We start from the raw sequence: 12,186 nt of genomic DNA on the forward strand, positions 1-12,186 counted from the left end.
TGCCACTAGGTGTGAATGTGCGAGTGAATGTGAGTGTGAATGGTTGTCTGTCCCTGTGTGTTGGCCCTGCGACAGACTGGCGACCTGTCCAGGGTGTACCCCGCCTTTCGCCCTATGACAGCTGGGATAGGCTCCAGCGCCCCCCGCAACCCTGAAAAGGATAAGCGGAAGCGGATGGATGGATGGAACTTCAGACAGGTGGAGTACGTGTTCTGAAAAGGACTGCCCCAAAATTTGGTTTTTGTCTGAAAAGCAGAAAAATTGGTTTTCAGCTGCGTCAGTGTAGAGCGCTCTCCGGGACATGACCATCCCACCACAGTGGGACGACCTCAGTGAGTTTCACTGCAGGTTTACCAATCCGCCCCAGGGGTGTGTCCTCTCTCCTCTGCTCTTCTCCCTGTACACAGTACAGTTTGCAGATCACATGACAGCATTTAGACTCATCTAGGACGGCAGTGAGTGTGGCTCTGTGGTGCAGTCAGAGTAACCTCGAGGTGAATACGCTCAGAACTGTAGGAATGACCGTGGCCTTCAGGAGGAACCCCTCTCCATGCACAGCAGCACAGTGTCTGCTATGGAAACCTCCAGGTGTCTGGGATCCACGGTCTCCCAGGATCTGAAGTGGTCCCCCAATAGAGACACAATCATCAGAAAAGGCCTGGCAGAGCATCCACTTCCTCTGCCAGCTCAGGAAGTTCAACCAGTCTTAGAAGCTGTTGAAACATTTGTGCTCTGCAATAACACAGTCAGTTCTTTGCTCATCCATCACTGTATGGTTTGGATCAGCCACCAAACAGGACAAGGACAGACTATAGAGGACAGTGAGGACAGCAGAAAAAAAAAATCACTGCTGCCAAATTCATTCAGTACAAATCAAGAGTCGAGAAACGAACAGACATCAGCTCTGCAAACCATCACACCATGGTCACAACCTGTTCCTGCCGCTCCCTCTGATACATGCTCCAGATCAAAGCATGCAGTATATACTGTATACTGTTTTGTTTTGGTGTATATATGAAATAAGTATTGAACTATTTCTAAAGGGGCTCATTAACTAGGTGTCTAACAAGAAACATCTCATGATGGGTAAAACCAGTGAGCTCTCTCAAGATCTTTACAACCTTATTTTTGCAAAACATACTGATAATAATTTCTAAACTGTTCCAGGTTCCAGTGAAAACTGTTGGGGCAATAATCCAGAAGAAGAGGAAAAAACATAATTTCACTATAAACCCGCCACGACCACATGCCCCCTGCAAGATTCAGACAGAGGAGTGAATAATCAGAGGAGCACTTGTGGACAGCTACAGAAAGACCTGGAATCAGCAGGTACATTTGTCTCAAAGAAAACAATAAGTATGGCCTGTATGCATCACACAAGACTCCACTGCTGAAGAAAAAGCTGGCTCTGAAGGCTACTGCAGTTTCTGTGTATCTACTCTATTAAGGGTTGTAAGGGCGCTGCAATCCATCTCAGCTGTCATAAATTACATTTAATCTGATAATAAATGAGGGAAACACATCTCTATCAACATTTCATCCCTCAGAGCTTTCAGAGATCTGAATGTAGCTCATGACCCAGAAGTGCACCTGCAACCAGTTATCTGCAGAGTCTGCACTTAAGATATTTTTGTACAATAACAAAAACACCCAGATAATAATCCAGCTACCATCTAGTGTTCACACACACACACACACACACACACACACACACAAATAGTCCAAAGTGATTTTTGTTTTCTTTCTATTGGCTTCATATGTCACTCTCTGCTTCTGTCTCACTACTTTGATCACCCCATTATATCATATACCTTTGAAGTTACTCTGTGAGTTTCAGACTGGATAATAAAAGCAGTAAGATGAGATAATTGCCGGAGGACTGCTTCCTCACACCAAAGAAAATCTGTCACTTTCAAACATCCATATTGGGATTTTACCTTCACAAGGATCTTGCCCCTGAGTGCTTCTGGGGATGGCAGCTGCCCAGATTCATCAGCTTTGATGTTGGAGACATCCAGCTTGTCCCCCAGGATCTCAATCAGGTACTGAGCCATCTTCTTTTGCTGGGGAACACTGCAGTGGTTCTCTATAGACAGGATCACTGGGTAGCTAGCAGACAATCACACAGGTTGGAGAAAGAGGGCTGTGTCAGCTGGTTGTTACAGCACAGCTTAATTATTTCACACTTTTCACACTTTGAGTTTTCTTGATTTTACCGTCAGTACAGGTGGAAGAATACTGTAAATTACAGTAATGGCAAAGCATTGGCACATACATGGCTGTGTAACAGTGTTGTTCACTGTTTGACGATGCCTGTTTGTTTTTGTTTACACTACTCTCTGTATCCGGTTTGGAGTATTTGTTGTGTTACTGAGGTTTAATTTTGGATTACAGCTGGTGGACTAATACCAACCCCATTTTAACACTACTTAGTTTAAATTATTAGTCCTTGCAATATTTTGTAAGCAGGATACTAGTTGGCAAACTAGCTGGCAGGTTTCCAGGGTAACACTACAAGAGCGCAGTAAGGTGATGGTATTAAAAAGCCACAGAGCTGACAGAGGAGATCACTACGGTCACACTGCAGCAGAAAGCCACTCTGGGCCTGGTGGAGGAACTGAGAACATTTTTATACATGGACCATAACATTCTTTATGGGAGGATACAGGCCCAGAGAAGAATTTCTTCAACATCAGCAACAACTGGTGCTACTACAGTGATGAACAGTAATCACACCACAAAAATGTACAACAAATTATTCATCAATTTTAACAGCAGAAGTCTGTATGCTAATTGATAGGAGATAAACTGGAAGTCTAATACATTATAGTTCAATACTGAGAGTAAAGCAAAAAACATTCTGGACAACAATGTGATTTCACATTGTTTCTTGATTTCACAATTTGTGTTTCTTAGTTATAACAGTTCTTGTTGGCAATAAACCTTACACCACTGGAAAGCCTGTTTATTTCCCCTTCATTGGTGCTACATTTGCAAGGAAAGTGGATTTAGCAGTGGGTGGGTTGAGCAGCAAAGTTGAGTATGTGGGTTGCGCCCATGAAAAACTTGCCAAATCTTCTCCATCAGTGCCAGACAGCTTCTTCTGCTATTGACTTGTTTGGTGTCGTTTCCTGGATTGGATGACTGAAGTCTGAAGAAACAAAACATATTGGTAGCATGTGGAAGAACCATAGACAACCATAAGAGCCTGGCAGTTTCTCCTCATACTGGTCACCAGCTGGGTCACCCACTGCCATGGGATGGCATCACTTTATTCAACCAGCATTTGTTGTGAGTTAGCCAGTATGGTTCTGTTATGTATTAGCAGAACTGGAGGCAGGCCATTCCATCCTCTCCACTTCCAAACTCTGAAGGTAGTGTCTAATAAACCCCGCTCTGCGGAGCCAAACATTGTCATCTTGGAGAGTAACATTTGGTCCCGGACTGTGGAAATATGGGCCACTGTTTGCAGAGTCTCATCTCCATATCTCCATTTGAAACATTTTTTCCAGCCAGGACTGAAATCGGATGTTGTTCAATACTGCCATGTATGCCAAATAACTGCCAAGCCAACTGAAATAATTCCTCCAGCTCCCCTTTGTCCTATCCCAGTAGTAGAGGAGCCATTTCAAAAAGTGATTGTTGACTGTGTGGGGCCTTTACCTAAATCTAAAACTGGAAACCAGTTTCTGTTGACGGTTATGTGTGTTTCAACTAGGTTTCTGAGGCAATCCCACTACAGAGGATTACAGCTCAGATTGTTGCCAAACCTCTGGCAGACCAAATGTTGAAAAGAATCTCACCAATGGTTGTGCAAACAGACCAAGGCACCAACTTTAAGTCGAGAGTATTCGACCAAGCCCTTGAAACATTAGGCATCGAACACATAACCTCTAGTCCTTACCATCCTGAGAGTCAGGGGGCACCAGAGAGGTTTCATTAGACTTTGAATAATGATAATAATAATGGATTGCATTAACATAGCGCTTTTCTAGGCACCAAAGTCCTGGTGAACTGGGGTTTGGGCGTAAGATGAGGGGTCCTTTAAAGGTTTTTAAAGAGAGGCTGGCTAATCCGGTTGACAACACCAAGAGCCTTCTGGAGTATGTCAGAACACTAAATGACAGGGAATAAGCCCTCTTTAACCTAACAAGGAATGCACTAGCCGCTTCACAAGCAAAGATGAAGAGACACTTTGAGCAGAGGGCAGTCGACCGTTTATTCCAGCCAGGTGACAAAGTGCTCCTTCTCCTGCCTTATCCTGGCTCAGCTCGTTCTGTTAAATTGTCTGGTCCTTATGTTGTAGAGAAAAACCTCAGCAAGACCAACGACATTATTCAGACCCCAAACCTAGACGTCCTACTAGAATGTGTCACGTCAACATGATGAAGCTGTACAGCTCTTGTGAACCTTCACAAAAAGGTGGCCCAAGAACAAGTGGCTACATTCCCAATGGCTTCTGTTTCCAAGGTGGACGCTACGCAAGATGAAGAAGGGTTGGTGTTACGGGGTGCTGAGCCTCAAAGTGCTCGACTAGGCAATTCCCTGATATTGTCAACACTATCACAATACCTGTCCCACCTTCCTGATGAACAGAGCAATGATATCATAACACTCATGTTGGGATTCCCATCTCTGTTCAATGACGTCCCATCTCAAACCACTGTTATAAAACACGTTGCTGACTAAACCTACACCAATCAAACAGCGCGCTTATTGGGTTAGCCCAGCAAAGAGGGAAATCATAAAACAGGAAGTTGAGTATATTCTTCAGAATGGCTTTGCAGTGCCAAGCTCCAGCTCTTGGAGTTCACCATGTCTCTTAGACACAAAGTCAGATGGAACTCCAAGATTCTGCACTGACTTTCGAAAGGTAAACTCCTCCAGCTTTTGTAACTCCTGACCACTTCCTGCAGTACACAGTTATGCCTTTTGTAATGCTCCTGCAACCTTTCAGAGACTGGTCAACAAAGTTTTGGGAAACATCCCCAATTGTAGAGCATACCTAGATGATATAGTTGTGTATAGTAGTGACTGGGCAACCCCCACGGCTACGTTGAAAGAAGTCTTCACTAGCCTAGAAAATGCATCCCTCGCTTTGAACCTTGCCAAGTGCAACTTAGCTAGAGGCAGTGTCCTCTACCTTGGCCAGCAGGTTGGTCTACAAAATGTGTGCCCTGCAGATGCCAAAGTCTCTGCAATTAAGGAGTTCCCCAACCAACCACTAGGAGGGAACTGCGCTGTTTCGTTGGGATAACAGGATATTACTGGCGATTTTGTAAAAATCTTTCCTCTGTTGTTGCCCCTCTCACTGACTTAATCAGTCCCTCAGAGCCTTTTGTTTGATCTGAGGGTTGCCAACAAGCTTTTGAAAGCCTTAAAGGCCTACTTTGTTGCACTCCTGTCTTGTCTACTCCTAACTTCTCTTTACCATTCAAACTGGAAATAGATGCCAGCGCAGTTGGGGCAGGAGAAGTGCTTCTCCAGGAGGATACCCAGGGCATTGACCATCCTGCGAGTTACTTCTCTCGCAAGTTTGATGAACATCAGCTCAGGTATTCTACCATTTAAAAGGAGACACTTGCTTTGTTGTGGGCGTTGCAACATTTTGAAGTTTATATAGAGTCAAGTCAGAGTTCACAGATCACCACCCTTTGGTTTTCCTCTCAAGGATATATAATCACAACCAGCGTCCTATGCGTTGGTCACTGATTATTCAGAACTATGTTCTCGTCACAAAAAAGGTTCGGAAAACTTTGAAGCACACTCTGCCGTGCTATTTACATATGTCACCAAACCCCAAGTTTGGTTCTTAATGGGTGGGGGTGTTACATGCCAAGAGGTGTGGCTTTGTTTTTATGTTGCAAAAGCTGTTACACTATCAGTGCAGCAATCAGCATAGCAGTCTCCACGTCTTCTACTTAACTCTACAGTCCAACTGCCATAGCCAGAATCTGGACTCATTGCTGAGCATAAGGTTCCTCCACATCTCCAGGTTCAAATGTACACATTGCCAGCACCAGTGCAATCAGGCCCCGATGGAGAAGGGCAGTCATGGCAGGCCTCTCTATCGGACTGAAAAGGCTTTGTGCAGTCTGTTCCAGATTGTCAGGGTAGAGAGCACGAGTACTGATGAGGAAACTCTTTTTGTGCTGTCGTCCTCTTGCGTTGCCAACTTCATGGTCTGTGTTTGAAATCCATCATTGTATGGAACTTAGCCTTCAATGTGGAGATGGTAATAGGGGTCGCTCCACATCATGTTGCAAGTTGGTTTTGCAGAACACCAGTTTGAAGTTGCTGTATAGCACAGGCCCTATCCAGATCAATAGAACATGACATGCACCATCTGACTGCTTTAGCAGGGTCCATGCTAACAGGTGCTGCTAATAAGGTACCAAACAGTCTCCAGATAATCAGAACCTGAGGTACCAGACTCTCAAAACAAGAGTCAATAGCAGCAGAAGGTGTTTGGCATTAGCAGAGAAGATTTGGCAATTTTTTCACTGGCACAACCCGGTCGTCAGTGCAAGTCAGTTAAAAAGGATAACTATGGAAGCATGAATGAGAGCAAACATACTCATTCTTGACAAAGGCGTACTTGTTGATTGTCTCAATGACATCTCTGAAGAGGATCTTGGAGGTTAGGGTGTAGCCATGATGGACAATGGGCTCACCGTCCTGACCGTCCCAACAATCAACTGTGGACAGCAAAGAAGAGACAAAGCTGGCACTGAAATGTGCAAAACTTACAAAAGCAAGACAATGATGGGATAGAGTTTAAAAGACAACGTGTTCCCTAATTACCATTTATTCGTTTATATGACAAAACTAAGATAAGTGAAGCCTGCAGGCAAGTTCACACACAGCACCCTGAATGTGAGTTTACACTACACACTAATATAATCTTATATAACTAAGAAGACTGTATCAGTAACCTTTTATTAACAGAGCTGACCCAGATGACTAATGACTAACTAAAAAATAAAAAATAAAAAAATACTACAAAAACCCAAAGTCTCTGACACGTAATACACAGCAAGTGTAACCACTCCAATAAAAGCATTAGTTTTGGTAGTTTGCTGGTCTGGAGCTTTGAGGGGTGTGTCAACACAATGCCCCAGCCGTAAAGGTCAAGACAGTGCAATACTCAGGCTAAATTAAGAACACAGCTTGTTACATTATTGGTGTTACAGTGTTGTCTGAGTCAGATTCTGTAAACTGTTGAATTAAACAAACAAGGCAATGCAAAAATTGGGACCACTGCCTGCCTTTAAGAGTATGACACTATTTAAGTTGTACCTGTGTACTGTGAGTGTATGTATGAGTCCATGCTAACCTTCCACACAGCGACAGCCAGACTGCAGCACCCAGGCATACATATCCACCCTGGACTGTGACATTAACTGATCACCCATCAGGTAAGTGTTGTGTGATGAGGCGATGAAGTAGTTGCACAGGGGCTGGGTCATGTCCTGGTTCACGCTGTAGTGATCTGGGTTGAAGATGTCCCCTGCTGGGCTGCGCATATAATTTGTAAAACCTGGAACGAAGTTGGACAAAGAATTTTCCTACAGGGTTCGTCTAACCATTTATCCAATCATTTGGTCTCAGGTCTAGTCTGAAGTGTAGGTTCAACTATATTGGAAGTTGTTAAATCTTAGTACTTTAATGTAGTAGTATGTTCTGAACAGGTACAGCTCTGAGTTTGGAAACATGGAAATATGTTAACTTTAAAGACTCAGATTCTATATGTCATTCACAATGCTTAATTAAAACATAAAATATAGAAATTAGTAAATGCAATATTTTATCAAGACATATAATACAGATAAATATTATAAAACTTTCGTTCCTTTATTTAAAAGAAAATGAGAACAAAAGTGAAAAAAATCACAACATTAAGAGAACAAAAATACTTTTCAGTATTAGACAAAAGATGCTGACATAGCTGGATTATACTGCGTGTAGTTTTACAATATATTAGCAAAACATTGGGGCATTTCCTTCATATTACTATGATGATAAAAAAAAATATGGTTTTACACTAAAGTTTTAAACTAAATATTTCTATTGCAAAAAATCACTTCTATTGTTCGCCCATGCTTGCTGCTTCTTAGTGTTTCATCTTTAACTTTATGCTTCTTGGAGATCAGCTGGTCTTTTGCTGATGTAGACCTTTAGCTGACACATGATTGGGCAAAATGGCAAAATGACCAAAATCAAATTTCAGAAGCATTTCCTAAAACCAGTGTTGGGCAAGTTACGTTTAAAAAGTAATTCATTATAGTTACTAGTTACTTCTTCAAAAAAAGTAACTGAGTTACAAGATTCTAAAAGTAATTAATTACTTGAAAAGAAACTATTTTGTTACTTTAGTTTAATTGGCCATTTTTAACTACTTTTGATGTTTCCTCTACATTTCACATTAAAAACTATTTACTTTGCCTTGTTTGGTAACATTCTTTTCAGCACAACCTCACGTGTCTGAATTTGCAGTTATGTTTTCATTTTGACATACTGTATTAACACAATTGATCTAAAATCAGACAAAAAACATAACATCCGAGAAGAAAAAGTTATATTTTTTACTGTAACAACCACAAACATGTTTAATGAATCATATTTCATAACTTTAAATGTAAATATAAATTGTCAATTTTAAAATCCTATGCACAGGTTTTGCAAACAAAGTTATTTGCAGCCATTTACCTTTTACCTTGATTTTTTAAAATAACCATTTCAAACTATTTACATAACAATCAGCTGTTCTGCATTCAATAAGATGCCACACAAATTATTTGTGCCACTCCAAATATTCCTGTCCACTATAAAGGAGAACATCACAGCCTGATACCTGCAGGTCTGACAGCAGCAGGTGTATCACTCATCCTGTTTTCATTCAGCAGTCACCTCATTGTTCTGACACACAACACAAAACTATCCACAACACTACACACTAACTACACAAGACAACACATTAACTACACACTCCAAACACGCTAAACGTCACAAATCTCTCACATTTCAAAACTCTCTCTCTCTCTCTCGCGGTCACTCCTAAACTTCCCCCTCTTCCTAAACAACCAAATGTAATATTACCATATCAGTTTTGATTGGTCGACATGGTGCATTTTTCCACCAACACCAATGGGCTGTTTCTGTTTAGTTTTTTTTTTATTTTTTGGTCATAAGCAGAGAGTGCTTGCTAAGCGCTGTCCTTAGACAGTAAACGTGACGAAACTATTCAGGAAAAAACACAGCGTATATATTGTTTATCATGAAGTGTCATCTTGGCTTACCACGACTACTTTATTGTTCCTCAGTCAAACAGCAGCACTCATGCGATTGTTTTGCCCCCTTAGCTCCAGGTGTTGTGTCAAAAAGTGATCATCAGCCAGAAAGTGAGCAGAGTGAAGCTGACCCCCCCCACCCACTTGAAACATAAAGGCAAATAGGCGGAGTGGTTAGTGCTACGTTTGTGTAGATTTGTGCAGGTAAAATTAGTGTTTGTGCTGCTACGGTTTCTGAGATATAACGATTTTAATTCTTACAGCCTATGCTGTTTAACAACAGTGTCTGTGGCAGTGAGTTTCAGCAGCTGTGGAGTGGACCACTTTTATAGAAGACTGTCCACTTCTTTTAGGCTTGCTGCATATTAAGTTTTATTATTATTTTTTTTAGTAAACCAATTTAGTCAGTGGAAAGGTTGATATTTCTTTTGTTACCAGTGCAGAAACGTACACATGGTAGGCTAAAGTTTTTATTTTTTTCTGTGGAAAACTGTGCGTTACATGTGAAGTGATTCATGTATACCTAAATTATTATTTTTTCACGTACCCAGTTTGTCTCTATGATTCTATTTTGAATTATATATGTTCATTATTATTATTGTAGCTGTCTCAGAAAAAATTAAGTGCTTGGTTTCATAGGTTGTCACCTACATGTAGAAAATTGAATATTCCACAGCACCTCGGCCAGGGATCTTCAACCTGCGGCTCTAAAGCCACATGTGGCTCTCTGGCCCCTCCACTAAGACCAAGTAAGTTCTGTTTTATTATAAAGACAACAAGAAAGGGTTCTGTTAGCAGTTTGTTTTTTATGAAATATCTGCATTGACTATTCACAGAATGTACAAGGCTTTTAAAAGTGATTTAATGTTTCTTAGCTTCAAAACTATTTACTGTAAATCTCAGGTTGGTTCCCCATCTTTCCTAATTTTCAATTTTTATGGAAAGGACTCACTTAGCTGGCTTCATTTTAACAAATACTTTTCCCGTTGTAAAGGTTAGATGACTCATTTTCTTCTAAAATCTAAAGATAAACATTTTCATTTACATTTCCATAGCTTTCACTAGGGCTGTTCGATATAACCATATATATCGGATGACGATATAAAAACGTCTATCGTTTCATTTTACGCTATCGTTTGTTTCGTGGTGTCGCAAAATAAACTCTTTACGGCAATATTTTTTCATCGTTTTGATGGTCACTGTATTAATTTCTTAAAGTTCTCTCTTTCTCTTATATTTAATATAACCACACTACGGACGGACAAGCGCCTGTTTTTATGCGTTGTTGTTAGCAACAACGACGGTAAAACCATCGCATGTCCGCTTGTTTATATTCCACATAAACCTTTCACAATAAAGCTCAAGATCCTGTTGAGACTTTTCAAAATAAACTGAATCACGTGAAAGAGCAGATTATTTACGGATGAGAAGTAAAAAAGAGCCGCCAGATGCTAAAAAATAAACCTTAGACTCAAACGTTAGAACAGGCTTTTCCCTGCAGCACGCCGTGTAATAAATACTCACAAAGAAAACAACTTATGTCTAAAAATTTATCGTTTCATGCATCGGCTAAAACGTTATCGGAACGATGAGATTTTGGTCATATCGCACAGCCCTAGCTTTCACGATACAACAACTAATTTTCTAGATATTTATAAGCGCTTTCTTTTTTTTAGGCTCTAGACATGTTTTGTAGCAGCAGGGAAAAAACTGAACTGAAAAGAATGCTGACCCCTGACCTAAGCCATGAGGTCAACACAAAACAAATACAGAAAAATTGACAGAAAAATGGAACGGTTACTTTCAAGAGGCTACAGGTGAAGATGAATGGGTGTGTAAAAGCAAATATACATCAGACTGACAAAGAAAAGAGCGTTAAAAGATTTTTACTTTTGAACTTTAACTTTATATGCAAAACTGAACTTACAGATAACACACACACTAGCCATATTGAACACATGCAACTGTAATGAACCAAATAAAACAGAAAAATGCAGGCAACACTCATTATACTGTGTATAACAGTATAACTGTGAGTAACTGTCCCTGCACAGAGCTCATTTGCTGTGGTGCTGTCTTCTGTTTTGAATTCTGATGGACACAGAGATGGATTGGAGAGTGGCCTGAGGCAGGTAGACTCAGGTAGGCCACGCTCCTGCTTCCACAGCAGTGCCAAGATGAACTATAGCAGACTCTTTGAGGACAGAGATGGCAGGAGAAACAAATGGCACTTCCCTTGTCATTCCTTTGCTGAGGTAGCAGTGCTGTGAAGAGCAGCGTTTTGTAAAATAAACACTTAATATGTTCCTCACTGTCTTAGTAATTACAGCGGAGATATTGCACTGAGCATCGATTTGGATCGCACCAGACCTCAACTGGTCAGCTTCGAACATTGCACTAAGCAGCTCTGCCCTCCTGTATGTTTGATGGGTCACACCATCTGTGGCAATGGCTTTCACCAGCTGCAAGACTGGGTTTTCACTGTCTTTCAGAACAGCATTTTAAAATGTGGAGCTGTCACAGAAGGCACAACATAAGCACTGAAAAAAATGCATCAAATGCACAGGTACTGAGCACAGAGATTGTTGATTCCTCTAATCTAATAGGCTGATGAAGGTTTCCATTTTTTAATAATCCCACCTTCACTCTTTTGGCCCAAAAAGATTCATCTGCATGGAGCCATTTGGTACATGGAGAGAGGTAGGAAGTCCTCTTCCTTTTTTTGGGTGGAACAGCTAGGCCCCTCCAGTTCTCAGCTGCATCTTCATCAGCTGGAGGAATGTTTGTGGCAGCATCAGATCCCACAAACAGGTGAGCATCCATTTTTTATTTTGTCTTCTGCACTGTGAGTTGTCATGGATCCAGAATTGGCATCTGTGACTTCCAGTGATCCCAC

The 12,186-nt window shown here is 41.2% G+C and overlaps 1 protein-coding gene across 1 annotated transcript in view; it reads right to left on the reverse strand.

Annotated features, from left to right (window-relative positions):
- Nucleotides 1-12,186, reverse strand: part of plch2a (phospholipase C, eta 2a) — a 66,750-nt gene that overhangs the window by 22,610 nt on the left and 31,954 nt on the right. Inside the window, exons 7-9 of the mRNA XM_080295474.1 lie at nucleotides 7,337-7,540; nucleotides 6,578-6,698; nucleotides 1,938-2,109 (exon numbers count right to left, since the gene is read on the reverse strand). Coding sequence (XP_080151600.1) covers nucleotides 1,938-2,109; nucleotides 6,578-6,698; nucleotides 7,337-7,540 — 497 coding nt within the window. The remainder of the gene's footprint in view (nucleotides 1-1,937; nucleotides 2,110-6,577; nucleotides 6,699-7,336; nucleotides 7,541-12,186) is intronic.

The sequence above is a fragment of the Astatotilapia calliptera genome, chromosome 20 (assembly GCF_964374335.1).
Source record: "Astatotilapia calliptera chromosome 20, fAstCal68.1, whole genome shotgun sequence".
In the NCBI taxonomy this organism is placed as follows: Eukaryota; Metazoa; Chordata; class Actinopteri; order Cichliformes; family Cichlidae; genus Astatotilapia; species Astatotilapia calliptera.